This window comes from Falco biarmicus, chromosome 9 (assembly GCF_023638135.1).
Source record: "Falco biarmicus isolate bFalBia1 chromosome 9, bFalBia1.pri, whole genome shotgun sequence".
Taxonomy (NCBI): domain Eukaryota; kingdom Metazoa; phylum Chordata; class Aves; order Falconiformes; family Falconidae; genus Falco; species Falco biarmicus.
Genome location: NC_079296.1, coordinates 4,888,358 through 4,913,077, shown reverse-complemented (window position 1 = coordinate 4,913,077; position 24,720 = coordinate 4,888,358). Strand labels below are relative to the sequence as shown.

At 45.1% G+C, this 24,720-nt stretch overlaps 1 protein-coding gene across 2 annotated transcripts in view; it reads right to left on the bottom strand.

Moving 5' to 3' along the window:
• Positions 1–7,198: 7,198 nt before the first annotated feature.
• Positions 7,199–24,720, bottom strand: part of NUP214 (nucleoporin 214) — a 45,108-nt gene continuing 27,586 nt past the window's right edge. For both annotated transcript variants that reach the window (XM_056351742.1, XM_056351743.1), the window contains exons 28-36: positions 23,809–23,882; positions 20,223–21,989; positions 18,628–18,698; positions 18,056–18,212; positions 15,698–15,847; positions 12,703–12,874; positions 8,983–9,125; positions 8,107–8,131; positions 7,199–7,416 (exon numbers count right to left, since the gene is read on the bottom strand). In XM_056351742.1, the coding sequence (XP_056207717.1) occupies positions 7,383–7,416; positions 8,107–8,131; positions 8,983–9,125; positions 12,703–12,874; positions 15,698–15,847; positions 18,056–18,212; positions 18,628–18,698; positions 20,223–21,989; positions 23,809–23,882 (2,593 nt within the window). In that variant the 3' untranslated portion in view covers positions 7,199–7,382. The remainder of the gene's footprint in view (positions 7,417–8,106; positions 8,132–8,982; positions 9,126–12,702; positions 12,875–15,697; positions 15,848–18,055; positions 18,213–18,627; positions 18,699–20,222; positions 21,990–23,808; positions 23,883–24,720) is intronic.

The window sequence follows — 24,720 nt, the reverse complement described above, 5'->3', positions numbered from 1 at the left end:
TTCACCTCTCCCATCGGTGATGCTCAGCTCTCTATAGCCCCGAGCCACCACAGGAGCTGAGAGCATAGCCTGACCATCCCTGTCCCAATCCCGTAGTGGTCCAGGGTGGGAAGCAGCAGGGGGAGCCCTGGCCGAGACCCTCACCCGCACCCTCTCCCCTGCAGCCAGCCGTGGGGCCGGGGCTGCCAGCCCCCACGGAGCACAGCCACATGCCGCGTGGCCTCGTGGACCACTTGGTTCTCCTTTCCTACCCTTGGCAGTGAGAAGTGAGATGAGCGTGGCAGGAGAGGGGCAGCCCCTCGGAGGGTCCGTACGATGCTGAGTGGGATTGGGGAGGGGTAGACCCATCGAGTCGGTGTGGCAGGGAGCAAGGCTGGGTCCAGCAGCGGGGTACGGCAAGAGCTGCCCGAGCCTCGGCCCCGCCGTCACCCTGCCCTGGCTCCTGGCGCAGCAATAAGAACCGTCCTTGGTCTTGCAGAGATACTGTGAAAACCAAACCAAGATGTACCGAGTCTGGACACTTACGGAGATGTAACAAACAAAACCCTGCTTTTATAACAGAGAGAAATAAAGTGAAATTTTCAAAAGGGTCTGCCTGGAGTCGTTTGGGCGGTGGCTGTTTTTAAGCGAATGGCTACACCACCCCTCCGCATGCAGTTTCAAGGCCGCGATAAACACCCTGTTTACCATGAGCACCTTTTCTCTCAGTTTCAGCCCTTACGCCGCATCAGATCGAGCACAGAGGTTTCTGGTTAAAAATACCAGCCGACATCCTGCATTTTTCATTACCCGGCTGCTGTGCATCTTGTGATGGCAGGATGGAGCTGAGCAGCAGCTGAACTTCCGCACAGTTCGGTTTCCTGACACTCTTTGCTTATTTAGCAAAACCCTTGTCAGATGTTAGCTGTAAATACCCCATCTGGAGAGGAGCAGCCTCTCAGCCAGGCTCCGGGACCCCAGGCAGCAGAGCACAGCCCTGCCCCTTCAAACCTGGGCAGACAAGGGGTTGAAAAACGCTGGAGTCTACGACTGGTTTTCAAATGCCACGTTGTATCCATTTTGTTATTCATCCCCCCCCCCGAAAAAAAAATAATTTCATATTTAGGTTTTTGTTGCTTTCCAGTAAATGGCTGAAATTATTTTGGGAGAGCAAGAGGGTGCCTGGCCAAGGGGCCGGCGCAGCTCCTGGGCAAACCCGTTAATCCACGGGGCCCAACCCTGGCACCTTCCAGCCCCACGCTCCACCTGCTCCTGCCATGCCCAATCCCACCACAAGCTCCAAGACTCCCACCAGCCGCGCCCCAAGGAAGACACAGGGGGGTTGGGGTTTTTTTTAGGTTTGGTTTGTTCTTCCAGGAGTTTTGCTGCGCTCTGACCCAGCCTGCAAAGCTGCCTTGAGGCTTCTCCAAAAAGTAGCAGAGGAAAAGCCCTGCTCCGCTGCGAGCCCCTGCGGCTGCTTCAGCTCCTACGCAGCACCCCGGGACCCCCCTGCCCGCTCGTGCTGGAGAAGCCATACCAGGCTCGGCGCTTTCCCAGTGTGTGCCCTGAGCACAGGGGCTGGACCCTTGCCTGTGGGGCACCCCACACCGGTGTCTCCCCTTCGCTGCACCTCCACAGGTCCTGCCTGGAGCGAGCGAGAGCCCGTTACAACCCTGCTCTGCCCCTTTGCAGGTCAAGAGCCTTTTGCAGGTTGCTGCTGGGCAGGGGGGGAAGGTGGTACCGCCACCCACCCCAGCGTGTGCCCACATGGAACACCAACACCCATGGAGGCACTTTGGGATGCTCCACCAGCGCGTAGCAGTGACACGACACAAACCCAAGTGCAGGAGGGGAAGGGGAGCAATGAAACATATGGGAGGTCATGGCTGGAGAGAAGGAATGTGCATGGATGGAGCCCAGGCAGAGGAGAGGACAGGTTCTGAGCAGGATTCCTTTCCACAGTGGAAACTCTCCAGCCTCATCTGTTGATAGCAGGTTAAATTTAGATGTCCTAGATTTGGAGGGAGGGAGGGAGGGGTGGAGAGGGGACACCAGCCAACTCACAGCTGTTTTGGATGACACCTGGAAAAAGCTGAAAGCACCCGGTCGCTTATTGTCTGCAGAGAGACATTGCAAAACCCCCGGCAAGGATCAGGAGGCGGGTGGGAAGGACACGGACTGCGGCGCCCACAGAGCCTGAGCGGTGTCGGATCCCCATTGTGGGGCAGCACCAGCGCCAGCCCTTTGTTGCACTGCATTTGTGAATGCTGAGGCTACAAACCAAACTTTGCCTTTCTAGAGGTTGTATTGCTTGGCTTCATGATTTTCTAACCACGGTTTGAAGCAGACTGAGGCAACAGCTCCTTCATTTGAAGAAATACCCCACGGTCTCTTATCTAAACTTCTTGCAGGGACTTCCCTCTGCTGATGCAAATCAGGTTTTGTTTCCCATTTCTTCTCTCACATCTTGTTAGGCTGCTCACATACAGCAGCTGCAAACACTCATTTTATTCCTTCGTGTTTTCAAGTTTTAAAGCGAAATATTTTTAGCAATGCACTGAAGAGCCTCAAAGCATCTATTAAAAAAAGTTTAAAATAATGTGTCCTGTGTTGGATGCATGTAATTATAACAGAGCTCCTCAGACAATCTCCATCAAGCTCTCCAAGGCTGCCTTTAGTAACACTTTTGTAAATTAGTCCCCACAAACCTGTTGGGTACAGAGTGCCGGCAAAAACCCCAGAGGACAGGAGCACTGCAGTCAGCTCCGACCCTGCCACGATTCACAGTTTTGGGATTGTCCCCCATTTCCCCCTCAAAAGAGAATAACAGCTAATCTCACCGCTGACACAGGCTGCCCGGGCACCGTTAAGCGTGGCCCCTGGGAAGCACGGCCGCTCGGGGCCCTTGGAGCAGGACTGCAGGTGTTCTGCGAGGGGCATGGCCCCGGGCGCGCCTGGGCACCCTGCTCCCCGAGGGGGTGCGAGGGGGCGGCCCGTCCGTTCCCACGCTGGAAGGGGATGCTGTGACGGGGCAAGACTGCAGCCTGAGGCCGGAGCATCACCCCAGCTACGTGCTCCCAGGGACGGCACCGCAGCGCGTGACCTCGTGCTCGGGGAAGGGCGTGAGTGCAGAGAGGGGCACCGGCAGCGCAGAGCATGCCCACGTGGGACAAAGGCACGCATGGACCCCGGCTTGGCAGCAGGAGCCAGGGACACGTTGGCAGAGAAGCAGCTTTGTGACCTACTCAAAACTGCAGAAAAGTGAAGCAGGGATGGTGTGAGACAGGGAAGGTGCCAAAGGGAACTGCAGGGCCTGGGGGGGGGGGGGGGGGGGGGCAAGAGAAAAGCCCAGGGGCCCGTGTAGGTGTGCAGAAGCGAAAGATGTGCCAACACGCCCAAGCTCATCCCTCAGAGAGGAAGCGTCGGTCTCTTCTCAATATCCACAAGACCCTTGGGCCTCACTGCTGTGAGAAGGAGAAGGGCCAGGGCTGCTCTCGCTGCCCGCCGAGCACGGGCTCAGCCCTGCCAAGCTGCGGCCGCCTCTCCCCAGCCCCTGGGGCTTGGCGCGACATTTATCCAGGAACAAAAACTCCCTCGGCACTACCAGATGCGCTCACGCCAAAGCCTCATGCAGGATTATTCTTGCTTGTAAGCAATGCGCAAGGGCAGGACACATGAAAACTAAGAAGGAATAAATAAAATGTCACTTCAACCTCGGGGCCTGCAGCAGCAGGGAAACGTACATGGGCTGACGGGGTGGAGGGAGGCGGCTCCGCTGCTGGCGAGGGGCAGAGACCCACTGAGGCTGTGCCCCGGGTCCCTGGGCAAAGGCGGGGGAAGAGAGGCAGTGCCACCGCCTGCCCTCCTTTCCACTGCCTCGCTCCCTGCTCCCAGCAGCTGCAGCAAGGGGCTGAAACATTCAGCAGCACTTTTCCAACCTCCGTCATCTCTCACAGGGATCCCGCTCATCCCCAAGTCTCACCACCAGCCCGTGAACACACCTCGCTGTTGAGGCCGAAAAGCCCACCTGGAGCAGGACGCTCATGTCAGGAAGGCGCCTTGTTTCTCCCACAAGCATCGCCAGGGTTTTGGTCACAGCACGTCAGCACTGCCGCTGGCACCGCTGGGGCAGGGAGGTGGCTGTAAGGGACAAGGCGAGCCCAGGGATATAACCCGGCAGCACAGGATGAACTTCAGCCCTGCGATCCTCCTCAGTTTGACAGCAGAGGGATGCCACTGGCATTTGTCCTCTGGTTGCCTCTCTGCACCATGGCACTGCGACACGAAGGGCCAAAGAAATGATGTCCTTCCCTCCCAGGAGACAGGTCTGGACAGCAGGGTATGGCCAAGACCACCGGTACCCCTCAAGACATGCATTTTCTGGAATACCAAGTGTTAGACAAGTAAAATCCTTTAAAACTGGAGATTAAATAATTGTTCTTTTTGTGCCTCCTTGTGACGAAGCTACATTTTGCCCCTTTTCCAGAAGGTGGCTCTTTTCTTTGTTGCTCTTTTAGACTTTGAGGAAGCAGAAATCCCTGGTCTGGTCTCTCCATGGGTTTGGGGAGATCCTCGCCACACCTCAGGCTGCCCTCTGCCCACTGAGCCTGTAACACCATCATTGGTGCTCCGCCGTAGCAGAGCATCACCAGCACTTGGCTTTCCGCTGCCTCGAGGCCATGCTGTAGTCTCAGGGTAGTGAAAAATAAGGGCATTTTTCAATTAGAAATAATGAATAATCTACCTTTGATAAAAGCCTTGGAAGATTTCTTCTCATACTGAAATGGCAGGAGCAAAAAGGCACCACCACATTAGCACAGATAAAATAAGCTCCTTCAGAGCAGTTGCGGAATGGTTGCTATTAGTTATCTGAGGATTAACCAGCATGGACAAGACAACTACTGAAATGAGGGCTCCAAGCCCGGTTAGTCCTTGGCTGCTTTACTGCCGAGACGGGGGCTTTCTGTGTTAGTAGCTTTACTCTTTGGTGGACATCTGTCCACAAAAAACTGGACAGAGGCCATGAGATCACAGGCCACTTAACACAGATGACAGACTGTAACAGCTTCTGGCAACCACCAACCGAGTGCCACACGCACTTGCCAAATCCTTGAGTCATCTAATGAAAATGCAGATTTTTCAAAGTCGACTTTGCTATGTTTTGTGCATATTCCTGTAGGCTTGTGGTCACGATCAGCCTCTCCACACTGCTCAGCTCCTCCAGCAGCTACTATGGAAACCAGGAGCAGCACCCGTTTCTCAAGGGCAGATAGTTCAGGGGGTTGGGTGGTTTCAGCCATGATTTCACACATGAAAATGCGCGTTTGGTCAGGACCTGGAGCAATTCTGATGGCCCTTCACTTGCAGAGCGTAAAGGGAGTTAAACAGGCACCAAGCAGCACAGCAGGGACAACCCCCAACTGCTCCCATCATTCCAAAAAAGAGACTTTAAATGGCTCAGCATGCCAACATCACATTCTTACCAAGCCAATCTTCTCCATAGCAAGAGGTTTATTAGCTATCTGGGGGAGCACAGCTGATACGGCCTTGCTAGGAGGTGTCGCATGCCACAGCAAGGGGAGATTAATGCAAAGAATTTAAGGTCAACAGTTTGGGCCAGTTGCTATTTATAAAGAGGAAGGAAGGCAGCACAGCAGTATCACCTCCAGGCCTTAAGAAATGTTGTATAGTCAAGGAGAACATACTGGGAGGGCACACTTCCACCCACCTTCAGCTTTTTCTTCCAACTCCAAATCAGCAAATTTCAGAAAATGTTCTCCTCTGTTCTACTGCTGTGGTCCCAGATCGCTAGCACTTGCTGTCTTCCATTAGAGGGCAAGAGAGGTTATAAACAACCCCCCGACAACAGTGCCGTCTCTAATAGGAGATGCAGCGTGCCAGGGTTCAGAAATCCAGGGCATATGTAAACGCTTCGGAGCCTACAGCCTTGCAAAGCCTCTCTATAGCTAAAAATAAGCCCAAGCCCTCCTTGTATGCCACACTTCCCATATTTCAGTGGTCTTCCTTTTTTTAAAGGGAACCTACCTAATGTCATTCCCAGGCGCAGAGACAGGAAGGACACTTCCCACAACTAGGACAGGAGTTAGGACGAACACTAACTCTTTAAGTTGACTTGAAAAAAGCAATTTCTTCAGGAACCGTTGAAAGATGTAAGTATTTAGTTTATAAGGCTGGATGTGAAAACAAGCAGTTATCAACTATTTACAATTCCAAAAAGCAACCAGATGCCCACCAAACCAGAAAAACAACACTTGTCATCATAGTGTGGGGTATTAAAAAAAAAAAAAAAGAAACATTAGAATGTTTCTGCTGAAAACAGAAAAAACAGAAGTACCCCAAAACGTCCTAATAGGACCAACAAGATAAACCAAACCAAACTGCATGTATTCAACCAAGACATACACTGTTATTTCAACTGCATTTTTCACAGAGCAACAAAAACCCATTACATCATTTAGAGGTTTCATGGAGGTCAGATGCATCAGATAGAAAAAGTGTTTGTCCAGAATGCCTTCAGGGCATTCTTTAAAACATTTGCTCAGTATGTTCAAGTATAAACATATGAGAATTTCACAAGCGATATTGACTAAAGCTAAAAGCTACAGGGAAAAAGTACAACCTCGTACATGTTAGAAAAACAAAAACAAAAAGTAGCTGACAGTAGAATCCAACAGCCAAAGCCATAAGCTGCAAAATCACTAATGCCTCTGGATGGAGGTCACACTTCGAATTCGAGGGCCAGAAGTCTTCCCCATAACCTGAGTTCCATTTTCTGAGTTCTATAAAATTTACAGAAAGTTAAAAATAGAAGAGCTTTTACTTCCCACCTCTTTGCTGAATGTTACTGCCATGGGAACGTGTTCTGCATGCTGCCAGTTTCTACTCAGATAATTTCCTATTTCTCCACTAAGCCTCTGGCTCACACATGACTCAGTTTTAGCACTTCAGTGAGATAAGCATGTGCCCCGTCCTATACTTAAAATTAGCAGGGCAAACTTCAGCGCCTTCTTAAGAGCCTAGGATAATCAGTCATTCTCTTCAATGAAAAATGTGCTGGTTTATATCAGGAACCAACCTGAGCTGCTCACTTGTCTAGGCAAGGGATGAATAACAGAAAGCTAGGTCCAGTACAGGGCTGGTAACCACAGTACGCATCTATTTCTTCTAGATTCAGGGAGATAAACCCTTCCAACACAAGTAACAAAGGCAGATAAAATAGTTTAATATAGAACAAGTGTTGCATGAAAATAAGCAAAGTTTTTTCTTAAAAAAAAAAAAGAACTTGTATTTAAAAGAAAAGCTGTTTGGATATTGATCACGTAGGTGACTCATGAATGCAGGAGCTACAACAGCACAGTTCTACAGGAAAGTTCAGGATGCTCCTAGCTTCTCCATCCACTAAATCCAGAGGAAGATCTGTGAAGCAAGAAAAAAATACCAACACAGCAATGAGTGTTAGCATCTCCCTCAGGCAGTATTAATTCAGCAGATCTCCGAAACAAACTTCCAGTCTCCCTAGTATCAGAAGTTTATTATGAGAATGCATATTTCCAGCAGATTTTACCTGAGAGTGCAACAACACATACTAACTAGATATAATTATGCTTATTCTAGAGCCTACCATCTGGTGAGAGACATGCTCTCTCTACTTGACAGGGAAACAAAGTTTAAGAAACTTGCTAAAAGTAATCTAGCGCACCAGTGGCAGAGTGGACAACAGTTAACCTCAGCTCTCAGTCCCATTCTTCAACTGTAAATCGTCTCAATTCAGCCAAAGTACCAGTTTATTACATTCCTTGTTTCAACCTGATAAATGGAACAGATACTAGATTCACACGCACAGCTTGAGCACACACACACATCATGTGCCTGAGAGGTGGAAAAAGAGCACAATTTAACTGAAAATTCTCCCATGTATGAAAGATTAACCTCACTGGCAAGGGTACATTCAGAGCCTGTACTTTGAGCTCTAAGCAGCCACTGAAAAGGAAATCAGAACTAGTATCTCACTACTACTTTCAAAGCTTGCTCTTGTAAACCACTCAACTCTTTATTCTGATTCTATTTGTATTTTTAATTAAGGGTTAGACACAAAATGGTACTTACGTGTTAGATGATCCAAACCCAAACCCTGAAAGAAATGCAAGATGAGAAAAATAATTATTAAAACGTAAATGAATGCATAAGATTTGTACTAAATGTCCCCTTCCACACACAGCTTGAAAAACATTTCTTTCCTGCCTTAGGCCAGGGAAAGAGTGATAGGCAAACAATGAAAGTCAAATCTCCATCTAGAAGAAAAGTGACTTGCCTCGGTTCCTAAGAGGGCTTTGCTTTCACTGCTCATCAGCTAGGTCCATTCATTAGTAGCAACTGCATACAATGTGCCTGGTTTATTCACCTCCATGAAAACAGAGGGCTGCTTTCTGAAGATGGAGTCGTGCTTAACGCAAGCCAATGGTGACAGGCAGACCACTAATGAATGTATCCTCTCTCAAAGGCTCTGTGCTCAGCCCTGTGTAAATCACTGCGGCTTCACTGACTTACATCAGATAAAAGTCTGGCTACTGGTGTTCCAGCTCAATTTTGCACTGCATATTGTTTTGACACCAAGTACTTCGATACAGATACCCATGGATATGGTACTGAAGAGTTATTAATTATTTCTCAGTATTTTCCTTTGAGAAGAACGAACAACTCCATAAAAAGAGGTGAAAAGCAATGATCTGATGAGGTGTGCAGAAGCAGCGTGATTTATTGATATGTCACACAGCAATCAGTGATGAAATTATGAGCTACAGTCTGAGAAGACACTACACCCCACCCTGCAGCTCAGTTCTCCAGGACACTGTGCCTCCCCTATTGCAGGACCAGCACCAGGCACATTTTTGACAGGGAGCTGAAGAGTCATGCCCAGTTTCCAGGGAAAACTGAAAACATGAGGCCTGTTAGGTTCATTACATTTTAGCTTCTCCTACCTACCTCCTCCACCTGTCCCAAAAGCTGAGAATCCACTGCCTTGTGTGCCGAAACCGGTACCCTGTTGTGACAGCGATCCAAACGTTGGGGTATTTTGATTTGCTAGTGTGCCAAACGATGCCGTATTGTTACTGGTACCACCAAACCTGCAGTTTGAGGGAGAAAATTTAAGAGAAAATTTGTGTTTGCAAGCATCTTCTCACTTACACTAGAATTTTGTTCCCATACCTGCAATGATAACAGTGCACTCAAACACGGTTACATCAAAAGAGTGAGACCACCTGGATATGACTGTAATTGTTCATTCTGGAAACTGTTTTTCTGGTTTGGGAAAGACCACTGTACATCCAAACGTCTGTTCAGCTCCCATTCTTAATGTACACCAGGCAGAAAGGCCAATACTTTCATGATTACACAGGATATGTTTTCAAGTGCTTGGAAACACCAGCTGCAGCCATCAAATGGAATATGTTAATTCACCCCATGTGTAGTTTTCACCTTTTAGGCTCAAAAGTACTGCACAATTTTGTGTCACAAATGGGGCAGCAAACAGAATCGGTGTGAGCTCCTCATGGCCAGAGCACAAAACAGAGCCCAGACACAGAACCCAGGCTCCCAACTTTCAGGTGGTACCTTGCACATGTAAATCACCCGCAGATTTCTCAGTTCCTTTCTCTCCCCAGCCCATTTTGAACACCACATAGTTCCGGCGCTTTCTTGAAGATCTGCACCTAGCTGGCACTTGTCACTACTACCTTTGGATTACTTCCCTAATTGCTTTTGGGGACTGAAATAAGAAATACTTTAATATATGGAAATTGGTCTCCCTTCTCCACCTACTCAGTCCAACCAGGCATTGTAGAGCAATCAGCATGACACACTAATGAGACCATGATATGCATTATGGTTCCCTGCCCCCCACACTCCCATACACTTCTCCCAATTCTAAATGTAAGAAGTGTACTCAGAAAACAAGCTTCAAGTGTTCCTTTACCTTAAGCTGGGCAAAATGCAGACACAAAATTTTCAAATTACAAGCTCTACTAAAGCAAGTGCACAATGCTACTAGTACTAACCCAGCACCAGCCCTCCTCCGAGTGGTCGGTCAAGTCAAATAGCACGCCAGCTTTACAAGGCTGTGCCTCACACAAGCTTCTGTCATTTCTGACTTAAAATATGAACTGACAGCATGTTAACCAACCTCTCCATTCATCCATATCTAGTAGATTTAAAAAAAGAAAAAAACCCAAAAACACACCAACCAACCAACCCACATCAAAACATATCTCTCCAGATAAAAGACAACCCTTGTAGCAGTGTGACAAGCAATTCACCTGGTAAAAGACATAACCTTTCCTATCCCAGACTCTGTCAACTGCACACACTACCTCCATGTACAGCGTTAGATACAACAGGCAGTTCAGTGACTGTATCTTGAGCCCTGCTAACCATCCCCTGTGCCTCTGGCTTGGCTCTCGACCCACATACCCTGCAGGCACCTTCAGCTCAGGAGCACAAATGTGGTTTTCTCAGGAAGGGCAGAATAGGTTTTGTAGTTCTTTTTAAAAAGAAGGAAGACTGGGTGATGTGTTTTTAGAACAAGAGCTTTTTACAGTGCTCCATCTTCTCAGGACTATGCCACTAAACGCACAAATTATGTGTCTACCCGGTGAAAGGAAGTGGAGGCGGAAGCAGTGACATGGAAACTTGTGGTTCAAACTGCTTCTTTAGGTTGCAACTAGAAGAACATGCCTGTTGAAAAAGGCTAAGCTGAGCACAAGTAAAGAAACAGCTCAAGCTATGGACAGTTGTTTTTTTAAAATGTATAAAAGACATGAGATGCAGTCATTGCCTGGTAACCATTTAATCACACCTATCTTGCCCAGATATTCAGGTCCTTTGTAAAGCTCCTATGCAAAACAGAATTGAGAGGCACTTGAGGTTACTTTATGAAAGCAAAACATTATTTGCTCACAGTCGGAACGGCAGATTTTGAAGGAAGTGTAGTGGTTTCTATTTTTGATACCCAAGCCATTTATCAAGTGGTGCAGATTTTTCAGAACTGAAGCAGCAATGGATCACATGTATTTAAGTTAGCAGGGTGTGCTCAGGAACTCTGAGCTAACATCACACAACACACCGGCAGTAACTTCTCTGGATTTGGGTTTTTTAAAAAGTTTTGTTTCAAGAGAAAGGTAGAAAGGAAGTCCTACACAGATGCTACATTATACTGCAAAATTAAACTACTGCTGAAAATTTTGTGGTGAGATTTGGATTTTTGTAAAGCTGCCTGGGAATTTTGTGCACACTTTTAAAGTTTTTAAAATCAAAATCAAATTCCTCAGGCAACTCTCAAAATATCAGACTGAGTCTGCACCTTTCTAATAGAGAAGAAATTCTCAAAACTTCACACAAGTTAAGCCACTGAATTATCTTTCTTGAGCCTGCAGACTGATTATCCAAGAACCGTGTCTGCATCAACCACGCTGCTTGTTCTGAATCCCATTTTATCTTTAAGCTTCCAACATTGTTACTAAGCGCATCCAGTTCCAGTACAAAATCCTGCAGCACAATGGCTGAAAGTTGGAACTGATCAAAATACCAGTTGAGTTGAAGCTAAGTCATCCCTACAAGCGCATCCTTCTTTGCAGGGATTTAATTAAGCTGCCTCTATTTTTACCCCTTCCAAAGGGACTCTCTGATTTGCTGCACCAGAGTTCAGAACAAAGCAGAACCACCTAACTGAAGCCTCCCACAGCTCAGGGGTGCCCTGGCAGATGGGGATCTGCCTAACCTCAGGGAGAGTCAACCAGTTACACTTCTAGACGTTCTCATGTGCCTTACGTAAGGGCAGTTCCTCCTGAAACTGAAGACAAACACTTGTGAAATATGTAAGCGCTAAGATTGGAAAGACATCCAGTTTCCCCTTTTCACTGCAAGTTTTTCTTTTTTTAACTGGGTCTATTCCGTCTACATATTTGTATATTATACATAATTGTAGGGCGTGAAGGAGAGTTGCTTGCTGGCAGTAAAATGCTGAAGAAGTGCATTTGCTGCCTATTGCAGAAGCTGCTTTGCAAGGTTTGAAATGGTGTATTTGCTGAACAAAACAAGGACTAACGTGCCTGTCTGCTTGGGTGCCAAGCACAGGCTTAAGGAGTAAGGAAACTGATAAAAACCATCAGCGTGGGATAAACACAAGTTGCTCCCAGGAGCACAGGCTGTTACAAGGGTTTCGTCCCACCCTTCAAAGGTGAGAGAACAGACTGAATTCTCATTAGGATCTCTAGCCCAAACCTCACAAATGGATAAGGCAGCTAGACAGAGTCACAGATAATGATATTTATTATTTTCTTTGCTAGGTACAGCTTGTAAGCCTAGATTTCAACTCATTAAGCGTGCACACAGAAGATACTCCTGCATTTCTTTAGACACTTGCAAGATGACTCACATGCTGCTCCCCCCTCCCCCCAACCTCTAAAGCTAAAGATTCAACACAGTAGTTTCAGCATATACATTATTTCCTTTAGGGATGAAGTCTTAGTTTTATGCCTCTTTAAAAAAAAAAATAATTAAAAACCCAACCAAATAAGCCAAGGACACTTAAGAACTTAGCAATCGGCTACAGAATATATTCTTTATGTTAATGCAGAGGTAACCAAGCATAATACTTTTTGTCATGCGAGAACACATTTCCCAAACCCTGAACCCTGGATGGCTTACCCAAATCCTCCAGCGCTGGCTGCTGCTGTACCCTCGCCGAACACTTTGCCTCCCGTTGAGCCCAGAGGGCTTGAAAAGGTTGGGGCTGAACCGAATGCTGGCACCCCTCCGAACCCAGGGGATCCCCCAAAAGTGGGAGGGCTGCCAAACACTGGAGCAGCACCGAAGCCACCTGAGCAAAACAGAGGCAAAAAAGGGACAAGAACATCATGTAAACAATAATGCAGAAAGAAAAAGTGAAAACAAAACCTAGATTTCCAAGCAGACAATCTCCACAATGGGGCTGTTCATCTTGGCATACGGACACAGCATTATTTTCAGAAATAACTGCCACAAAGCTTTCAAACTGTAGGGGATTTTGTTACAAAAGACATGGATAAGTGCCCAAATGCATATAAAAGACTGCAACCAAATTAAGACTGCAACCAAATTAAGATACGACACAGAAGAAAACCATGTTCTGCGTCTCTTGAATGTTTGAGGACAAGATCAACTCAATCCCCAGAGCTGTACAAGAAGCTGGTAATATATTGTACATGCTCGCACACTGTGAAGGAATCTCTACTCGCTTTACATAAAAGAAGATTAGTATCTTAATTGTGAGATAGCAAGCATACACAATAACCAAGTTATAGTAAAAAATACATACAATAGGTGCTAGATTGATGCTTTATTATTATTTTTAAAAAAGATAAATCCATCCGTCTTAAAACAGCCCTCACCATAAAAAAAGTTTAGTTTATGTAGTCAATTTTAAAGTAAAGCTCTGCTCATCACCTTTTAAACAAGTTACTATCCAAAGGACTGCATACACCGATGCAGAATCTAAAGTTTTCTCTAAAGGTCGGCTTCATGGAAAATTTGTTGCGGTTTGGTTGCAGTTTTACCCTGACTTCTGATCTACAGCTCTGGAAGTACATACAAGCATCCTGCAGACAGAAAGTCATGCATGCAAGTGCTTAAACTGGAAGAGCTCCTCAGTGCAACGGGCAAGTCTCCCCAGTCTCTTAAGATCTGAGAGTAGGTCGCAAGCTTGTTTTTTAGGTGCTCCAGTGAGGCAAAAAGATTCCAGGAGGTAGGGTATTATCTAACCCTGGTTTAAGTGGCGGAAACTGAGAGGCAATGATTGAATGCCAGGTCAGAGGAACTGCACAATTCCTGCAGGGAATCAAGAACTGAACTCTGCTCTTGGTAATTTCTGTTCAGGGTTTAGCTGCCTTCTGCAGCTCTGCATGGACTTCTACCCATATTTTATTCTGCGTTCATCTGCTAGTATTATTGGCCTGTTTTTAATTGACACCGTGGAACGTGAAGGACACCTGCTCTTCTGTTTGACTAGGGACGAGGATGGGATACCACCACACATTTTAATACCCTGGGTGAAATTCCAGTCCACGTCAAAGTAACGGATACTGTTTGGCTGTAAACACAAAAGGTCTGGAAAAAATAAATGCTAGGCCTGAATTATTTAAGCACAGATCAGTTATCTTGTTACCTCTATCTCTAGGAAGTTAAGAGTATTTATCACCAGGGCTGAAGCTTTGCGTGGCATACGCTCGCTTTTGCCAAGCATATTAATGTATTTCACTTTCCTTTCTCCACTATTTGTAAGTAGTGAAACCAGGGACAAAGGGGGATTCAAATCAAGTAAACCCTTCCACTGCAGTTGGGAGAAGACAGCACACCATTCATTTCAATATTTAGCAAATATAACCAGCGGAGGGAAGGATCTGAGGGGCTCTGTGGGAGCAGATGTGCCTTCTGCAGAAACCTCTTGAAACTTCTCTGTCAAGAAGAATTTTGAAAGCAAAATAATCAAAAGCAAGGAAAGTGTCATTGGGGGAATGAAAGAAGAACTTCCTTCAGCCACGTTTTCTCCTCCTTTAGCAAAAATAACAGATGGGAGGTATGTCTGCCCAAGTCATGAAACTCAGTCCACTACCAAGTGGAATGCAATACTGGAAAGACACCTTATAAATGGCTGCTGGATCCGATAGCATCATCATTATGCTCTCAGCAACTTCACTAACACGACAGCACAGCTACTGCCAAAGCAGAGCGCTTCCTCGCAAAGCACTGCTTCTCCAAAGGGAGTCCTTGAGCACTGTCATCTCAAGACAACTTCAGGGATGACTGAGCCTCCCCCTACTTCCCCCAGCGATGAAGCTTCAATAGACACACTTGGAGCAGAACGCCGATCTTCAATGTTCACTGTAAGAACAGTCTAAGGATGGAGGAGAAAAGCTTTGCTCTGCCTGACCTGACCTTTTGAGCCTCCATTTTTGCCTGGTAATTAACAAAATGAACAGTTTGCCATTCAGGTCTAACGAACGTATCAGTCACCACTGCTTCGGTGGCTCTTTCTTTGGGCAGATAACAGTCAAAAGGAAAGAAGTTCTGTGAAATTTCCAATATTTGATTCAATTAACTCAATCAACAGAGAGAACAATAGCTCAACCACAGAAGAAAGTATGATGACAGGTCAGACTAATTGCAAAAGAGGCGGACCTGCAGCATGTCTGACAAATTTTATGAGGAAGCTTTCCCATTGCAGACACCTCTGCGTTCACTCTCATGAAGAAATGGTGAGGAAAAAAAAGTTACGAAACCCAGAGTGAAGCTTGGAAGATAATATACCGAGGAAGTATCTAAAATAGGAAGAATTTATTCAGTTCCATATTCTGTACTCTTCATTGCATGGTACATAAGACCAGCACTAACTCACACACCTCTCTGCTCTTAAACTGCAATGGGAATTTCTGGAATGAATACCTAAAAACACAGTTTACTGGATGCTTTTCTGCACAAGAGATTGTAAATCTCTGCCTTGAATCCACCACCAATTTCCATTCACTAAGCCATTAGTTATTTTTTATTTACTGTTCAGAGACAATTCCTGTACGTGTACTGAGTCCAGGCTGTATCTACATGGTAGACTACTAAATATCTCACAGGTAAGCATGGGTGTTCACATCAGGTGGATTAACAAAAGTACCTGCTTTGTTTGCATTGGAGAACCCAAAGCCTTGAGATGCCACGCTCCCACCACCAGAGCTGAAAGTGCCCGTGGGCTTCTGCTCTCCGAAAGATGAGCTGCCAAATCCAAAAGTCTTTGCTCCACTGTTTCCAAATAAGCTAGAAGAATCTGCGGAGATGAAAAATACTTGTGAAGCTCACAACAGACAATATTCTACATTACACTTCATTGATTGGATCAGGAGAAAGGGAAATGCCTTTTATTTCCAACTCCCAAGCACAAAATGAAAACACTACACTGAAGACAGCACTCTGCAGAGAGACACAGAGTTTTCCCCTGTTCCTTCAGGGCTTTGTAGTCCCACCAAGATCCATTCTGGACCTGACGGACCACTAACAACCCTTTAGTACTGGGATCTAGCAAATCAGTGATGGATGATTTGTTTAGTTGCATCCTGTCCTGCAGTCACTAGAAGACAAGACAACTCCTCAAGTGAGAAATCAGAGCAGGTAGGATCAGTCTCTCTTGACAACAAAAACATCAGTTCACCACAAATTAAAGATTCTTAGCTGTTTTGGCAATTGCCAATATTTCTTAACATGACTATCTGACAGGACCTTAAAGCAGGAGCCAAACTTTTCCAGCCTTACTGAGAAATAGCACAAGTTTTCACCTTTCACAAGGCTACAGAGTTTTAGCATTTAGTGGCAGGACACAGAATAACCAAAGCTTTTCTTTGGTGATCCATCCGTTTTATTTCAACACAAAACCCAGCACAGCAGTAAAGAAGAACTAAATCAGCAAGGTTAGAGAATCGACCTCAACCATTAATCCCAATGGATCATTAAAGATGTAATAAAATAAATGGATTTGTCCTCCCAAGACTTGAAGTGCTCTTCTAGCCACTTGGCAGCTAATTCTACAGCTTTCCTTTGTTCCCCTACTTTTAAGTCTTAGACACTGTTTCCTCTTTTTTGTGCTTTCTACCTGCTGGACTTCATCCGTTCTGCTTTCCCTTTCTGCCAAACCCAAGTCACAAGTGAAGAAATAATGAAGCTGGGCAGTCTCATTAAAAAAAAAGCCACACTTAAGAAATCATTATGAATAGCTTGTGTGACATACAAATGCATGTAACAAGCACAGACCTGCAACAGCTGCATAGGAAAGGCACCAGAGAGCCTGCGAGTATTTCAGGATCATTGCTATAGCAGACAGTGACATGCATGTATCTCAGCTCAAATTTTAGAGTATTACCAAGATGCGTTAACCCAGAAAACTCAAGACTAATTCATTTTTAACTTGACTATGACATTAAAAAAAAAAATAAATTTAGAAAGTCTTTACACTAATAGATAATGATTGATTCTTGCCTTTACAGTTAATCCTTTATAGCATCTATAAAAAAAAATCTCTAATATTCCCTTAGAGTCCCTGGTGCAAAGGCACCTGCAGGTAGCTTTAATGTATTCTTAACCCTGCTTTTCAAGCCTCCTTTTGTTAGGTTGGTTGGCTGGGCAAGAAACATGTGGGAGGGTGGTGTTGCACCTCACGTGCAGATTGATTTAGCCAACACACATGCGGACTGATGCCTTTTAGCTGACAACTGCAGCAAAAGAAAGGACAAGTCTGAGTCCCTCCTCCCAAAGAGGGCTTTACACAATCCCTCTCATCTACCCAGCTTTACAATGCTTGCACGAGTTTAGCTGCAAGAGACACACTCTGTCTATCAAATCTGGATAAAAGCTGATAAAAGGAAAGGCAATTACTCCCTTACCAAACCAGACTACAACCCCAAACCAACCACTGAGCATATTTATTTTTTTTTACTACATCCACTGACTGAAAAAATTCACACCTCCTCCTAGTCACAAATGACTGAGAGCTTATCCATGTATTATACCAAATTTTGATGAAGTATCTTGCATGTGCTGCATAAAGTCAGCCATTTTTAGGACAAAGCTGAGGAAACTGCTATCCATCACATACTTCACTTGGTTACTCTTGAGCACACGATTTTTAATTTTTATAGTGTTAAGGCAGATGAAAAATAATAAAAGCTTTCTAACTAAGTTGGAAGCAAAAATTCAGTAACAAAAGTTTATTTTAAAGAATTTTAAAGAAGCATTTGGCCAAGAATTTCCTGCCGAATATATTCTTCACACTTCTTGCATCTGCTTGCTTGTTTCAATGGCTTCCCTACTTGTTTTCCATACACTTAGAAGAATTCCAGATTACACATCATGTGTACTCTGTCTCTATTACCCTCTAGAAGCCTTTCATGTGAACACAGAATTTACTAACAGCAGAAAAGCAGATGGGATCAAAAAAGCAGATGGAAATCACAGCACATTTTGTATTCTTGTTTTGTTCACTTACTCTGGGAAGCTGCAGATCCAAATCCTCCACTGGAGGAACTGAAGGGGTTCTTATTGGCTGCATCCTGACTTGGCTTTCCTCCCAAACCACTGAAGAAGCCTCCACCTCTCCCACCACTTCCAGTTCCAAACAAGCCTCCACTGGAGGAAGATGGCTGCTAAAACACAAAAAGGACAAAAAAAACAGGATTTAAGCAAAGTCAGAGCAGTGCATGCCCCCAAGGCTGATTCTTCTGTCTGGCCTGTTCCTCTGGGTGTATGAAGGGGCTGATGAACTAGCAAGCAATTACCTTCCAATGCAATGAAATCTTATTTAAGTCTAGTTTAAATCTTGTCTGTGGTACAGAATAATGCCTTTGAAGCTTGCCCTGCACTGTCCACTTCCCACTTAGCATGGAATAAAGGCAGGTGCCTTACTGCATCTCTGTCTTGCATGGGATAAAGTATTTGTCTCTCCATACCCTTGTATCTTTTTTTGTTTTGTTTGTTAACGTATCAGAAATAAGTAGGAACCCTGAACAAGTCCACTATACATAACAGTCCCTTGTTTATATGTAAGCAATGAATACTCGCCTGGCCAAAGACAGTGCCTCCAGTATTAGCTGCTTGCCCAAACACAGAACCTGTGTTACTAGAACCAAAACCTGCAAAGAAAAGAAAATAAGTCACTAGAACTATTACTAGGGTATAAGGCAATTCAGGGAGATGACATGAGTCCAGAACAGGGAAAGGACAGGTCTCCCATGTCAAAACACAGGGATACAAGGGATGTTCCCAAATGTATCTGGGTTGGACAAATTTAAAGTACGTGCCAACACTCAAATAATAAATTCCACTGAAAGTTTATCTGAAAGTCAATTCTCCTTTTTCTCTTTGGCCAACTTAAAAGCAAACAGAAAACAAAAGGCCTTTTCACTTTTGGGGTTGTTGCTAACAATATAAGAGAACTGGATTTCTGTTAATATCGCTATAGTAATGATGCAAGTCCTGCACAAGCACTACAGCATTCCCATTGCTCTTATACATGTAAGGAGGATCTGAGCTTTGCTACCTAAACATTCCTCTTATAGATAATGGAATGTTTTGATTTAAAAAAACCCAAAAAACCAAAAAACAACAACTCCCTATTCCATTTCCCAGTTCACTTAAATGTGCATTTTGTAATAAAACTTGCATTTCTGTAATTAGGAACACTTTTGTCAAGCAGAGTTCACTTCCCCCAGTATAACTATTCTCTGTTACTGTAGTTAAAATGAGCAAGCAGTTTGCCTACAGTGCCATCATTTTTAATTAAATGAGCCTAATTAGGTTTTCTTCCTTGGAAATACATGTTCTCTATTATTACTATGTACTTTTCACTTTTCCCTGGGAGCTGCCCGAAGATTGTACAGACAATAAAAAACCCCGACAATATATTGTAGCGAGGTGGAGAACAAAAGGAGACTGACAAAGGAGGTTTGGTCTGTGCAACTACTCAATTGAACTATGTAGCCACATAGCTGATGGCCATGTTACTGCTATATTTAATTTTGAGATGTTTCCAAATGGAAAAGCAGATTTAACGGATTAGTTCCTTGCTCACCCATCACTGAGGCCTTGAATTTCTTTTGCCATCCCAGACCATGATATAGCGCTATACATCCACTGTTGCACGCACAGAATGCAGCCCATTTTCCAGAAGGAAGTGCTGCATCTGTGTTCATTGCCTTGATTACGGTCTGAGAGCTGCCTTGCCACCTCAGTGTAGCAATTTACAACAACAAACTAATTTAAGATCTTTTACACTATGCTGAATCCAAACCACTTATTGTGCAACAGGCAGGACAATATGTAATTCCAAATTAAGTCAAGGTAGACTTAAGTATAAAATGAATACAAGATTGGATTGAGAGCTACACTCGGAGGCTGCTGATGAAGTGAAGCAGAGCAAAAGCTTCTTTTGTCTCCAGCATCAGCCTCCCCCTCACACACACTGCAGCTCCTATTCTTACCAATTGGAAAAAAAAAAGTTTAAACCCCACCAACCCAAATACCATCAAGTGCCATTGGGGGTGGGGGGTATAGACATTAAAAAATAAATTTTTTTTTTTCCCAGTGACATACTGCTCTCTGTACTTCAGCCACGCAACACTGCTGGGATATCACAACTCTCTACAGTTTGTTCTTACCTGAAGCTTGGCAGAAGCTGAACCCAGCAGATGATGTTGTAGTGGTAACAGCAGCAGCGCTACCAAAGACGGATCCCCCTTGCCCAAAGCCGGTGTTCTGCCCAAACGCTGGAGGGCTGCTCTGTCCAAACAACCCACCCCCAGTGCTGGCAGATGGCTGTCCAAAGGAAAAGGAGCTGGCACTGTTGGTGCTAGCTGGTGCTCCGAAAACATTGCCACTGCTCGAGGCTGCTGTGGAAGCCGCTGGCTGGCCAAAGGCTGGCATGGTCCCAAACCCAGACTGGCTAAAGGTAAAACCACCTGAAGAACTGCTCGCTGGTTGCCCAAAGGTCGGTGCTTGTCCAAAGGCTGGCTGACCAAAGCCACCAGTAGTGGTGGTACCGAAAGCCGAAGTACCAAAACCTGAGCTGGCAGTCTGTGTTGTAGCAGTGGCAGTGGACAAGGTACTGGTGGCGAGTTGCCCAAATGGAGAGGATGCTGTGGTACCTGCTGGTAGCTGTCCAAAAACAGGTGGTGTGGAAGGAGTGGCAGCTGTATCACCAGCAGGCTGGCTAAATGCTGAGCCAGAAGAGCTGGAACTCGGAGGCTGAGAGAACACAGAGGAGCCTGCAGAAGTGGGGGAAAACACAGAGGCACCAACAGCTGGACTCTGAACACACGTAGCGACATCAGAGGCAGCAGCCAATGCACTTGTGGCTTCTGCAGGAGAGGCAATGTTTGTTGTAGAGGCTGTCACCGAGACATTCTGATCTGGTGGTGCAGATGCAGAGACAGTAGGAGGCACCGGTGCCTTCAAATCACTGGTGGAGGCAGGAGTAGCAACGGCATCAGGGGGAGGTGCTACTGAGGTGGTGCCAGAGCCCATGGAGACTGCATCCCCAGCTGTGGCCTGGGGTAAAGCCGCTTCTTTGCTGGATTCTGAAAGCTGTAGCTGTGGCTGTGGCAACTGCATCATTGGAGGTGAAGACCCAGCTGCTACAGCTTCATTTTCAGATGGCTTTTCTGACACAGACGGTAATTTGGCATCCCCTGCACTCTTATTAGAAGTTGCAGAAGGGACAGCAGTTTGCGATGAACTCAAGAAACTTCCAAACGAGAGGGATGTTGAAGCTGAGAGAGTAGAAGGGGTAGAGGTGGATGTGCTCATACTGTTTGCTTGCTGAATACCAAATGAAAAGGTGGGTTTGCTGCCACTAGAGCCTCCAAGATTAAATACCCCAGAAGACCCTGTGTTGGTTATCTGGACATTGCCAAAGAGGCTGCCTGCAGCACTAGTGCTGGTGGACGGGGATGCTGTGCCAGCTGATGTGACTGACATTGAAGCAGCTTCTCCAGCTTTTCCTAATGACAGGGGAGCACCAAAAGTGAATCCAGACTGTATTGTAGATACTTTAGTTGACTGTGGTCCTGCAACACTGGTAGGTGGTGCTTTTGTGGTGGTCTTGGCGTTATCATCTACTTGACCAACCCGTAGTCCTGAGAAGCTCCCAAGAGTTTCCCCAGCTAGATTGCTCTGAAACAAGTGATCTCCTGGTTTAGATGGAGGGATATCCAACTTGCCAGAGGCTGTGGAGGGAGCAGAAGATGTTGTCGCAGCTGGTTTGTTTGACTGTGTGCCATCTGTTGAGGAGCTATTTCCTACTAAGGCTCCTGGAGCACTTGCTGGTTTGATGGACCCAAAAGCAAAGGAGCTCTCAGGGACTACTCCAAATTTGGGACCGCCAGCAAGTGAAAATGAATCAGTCTGGGTGGACTCTTTAGCAGGGGCTGTCAGTGACAGAGACAGAAGTTGCAAATTCAGTTATGGTATGCAAAGCTCATTTATCATTCTTACAGTAATAGCATGCTTTAGTGCTTCAGAAATTGTTAAGACAGTGTTCTTGCCTCAAAACTATAAAGTCTCTGACCATCAGGTAACTGTCACTTCCATGTGCATTCAGAAGACAGTAGTGACATCTTTACAGACAGGGTTGAAGTGACAAAAACTGTTACTTTCGTGTCATAGCATCTACTTAACCATCCTTCTCTGAGTACAGATAATTTCAGCCTTTGGCTCCTATCTCTTCTTCAACAGTTTGATAAAAACATAAAAGACCTGGTTACTAAGACCGTTTGCTGTTAACACCATTTTCACCCCTTCTTACTTGGCTCGGCTAAGCAATTCCTGAAATTCACTACAGAACTCTATTTAAACCAATGTCTCAGAACAGTCTGGGTCATAAAAATACTTTCTGACACATGAAAAGTCTCCTACAGAATAAAATCTTTCTTTACAAATTCAACTATTTATAGACCACCGGCCAGTTTCTATGCAGCCTGTTTTCAGCTTTGAAAGACTACAGAAAAGTTCTCAAATGTAATTGCCAAAGGAGCTACACTTATTTGATATGCTGCTGTCCAACAGTGTGAAACTGTTGAAGCAGTAAGGCAGACTGGACTAGTTTTATTTGATGTATTGTCATTTCATTTTCAAGCACCAAACATGCACAAACTCCGACTTGAAAACATTGCATTGGTGTTTGGACTATGAGTTGATTTGGACAAGGCACGGGAAATCTGCATGGAGATCAAACAACAAAGAGCAAAGGCTTCTTAGCACAGCCAGCATTACCCTTGTGTTTTACCCTATAAATATATTAAGCGTATTTAAATATATTAGTAACTGACACTAAATAATGTAGCATTTGTTTCCTCCTGAGGCACAGAAATTCTTTCTGTTCTTCTTCCATCACCAGCCAGAGGCAAAAGTTCTCCTACTGTTTCATGGAGCAGCGTGAAGTAACTGCCCTCACACAACACTGTGGTTTACAAGTGTCTCCTGCACCTCCCACTCCTCCTTTAATCAGTGTTATTTACCTAAGCTTTTACATTAACTGAATCTTCAAATTTTAAGCCAAGTTAGCTCTCTCTGCTTAATGTCAACAGAGTATTAGTAGCATTGCTGTGGCTGTGATGGTCTAAGGATATAAGCAAGCCAAGATTTGGAAGAAGAGGTGGTATCTTTTATTAGAGCAACCAATAACATTGGAAGTGAGTTTTTGACCATAAAATCTCTTTTGCAAGACTGAAATTAGAGGCGGAAAACTTCAACAACATTAGAAAGCAGATTTATTATTCCCCTTTTTCTGGGCCAGGCAAATATGGTCTACCTATGAAATGGAAAGGCAGCCCACATGTCGTCAACTCCATTTTAGAAGCAACACAAAACTATCCCAAGTCTTTTCCTCCCATTACTAAATGCTCATTCCACTTAATGACAGCTTTCTGCGCCAGACAACCTTGGCAACTTTAAATCTACAGATTAAAAGACAGCAGAGAAAATGACTACAGATGTTACCCTTTTCATAAACTAGTACCTCCTAGATGTTCCTGGCAGCAAATATTTTGCTTACTCTTAATTGAAAGGCAGGTGGCCTAGATTTCTGTGCATTACAGGGTATAATCCAGCACACGTATGTGATGTTACTGCAGCTACTGCAATTTTAATAATAGAACTGCAATGTAAAACAAGAACCGCAGGAATTAGAAAAAGCAAGCGTTCTTTTAGCAGGGAAGAGCTGTTGTTTGCACACCCTTCCAAACTAACCTTGTGAGGAAGCAAGGCTGGGCAGCGTTGGTGATGAAGCAGCCGACGTGACAACACCAAAAGTAAATCCAGACCTAGGAGGAAAAAGGAGAAAGGGAAAGAATGACACTTAGCTCAAAATGTTACAAATTCCAATCCCGTGATTAACACAACTTTGAGACACGCTGCCAGTGCAGACCTGCACAAAGTCAGGCACGCAGGAGAACAGTTTCTCCAACAACTAAACAGGCAGAAAGAAGCATGCACATAGGCTGGCTCCATTTGTTTCCCCTCTGACAAGGTTTCTAGAGGGTTAAAGAGAGTCAGTTTGAAATTCTTTTGACCAACCCTCATTCTCCCATATTCTTTCCTTTCTGCTGTGTATCTCTTCCCCATACAGCTTGGCAGCTAAACACCATGCACCATACCCTGATAGCTTTTGGGAGACTAGCAAGAGCTGAACCCACAATGGCAACAGTGCATGTACAAAAGGGAGTAACTAGGTACTACTGCCTGTCAAGAAGGAGATCACTCATAGCAAGGCAGAAATTAAGTTTCTACGACTATTTCACACAAAAAATGTTCTATCTTGCAAAAATACTGTCATCTTTCATGATTAGCATTGGGGTCTTCCAAAGACCTTCATTCCCTGAGGCTTTTTAAGCTTTCTCTGATTCTCAAAGACCAGCTGCTGATACAGAAGTCAGACTGTGTAACTAAGACATCACTGACAATGGCACTGTATTTAGCATATGGTTTACAGTCTGAGGCACTGCAGCCCAGGACAAAGGCAGGGTTTGTTTGCTTTTTGAATCTGAATTTCCATGTCTCAAAAGAACTATTTTAGCCCTTTGAAGAGCACAGCAAAGCATCTGGGCAACATCCACTAGACAAACTTGAAGAGAAATGGTTAAAACTGAAAGAAACCAGCCT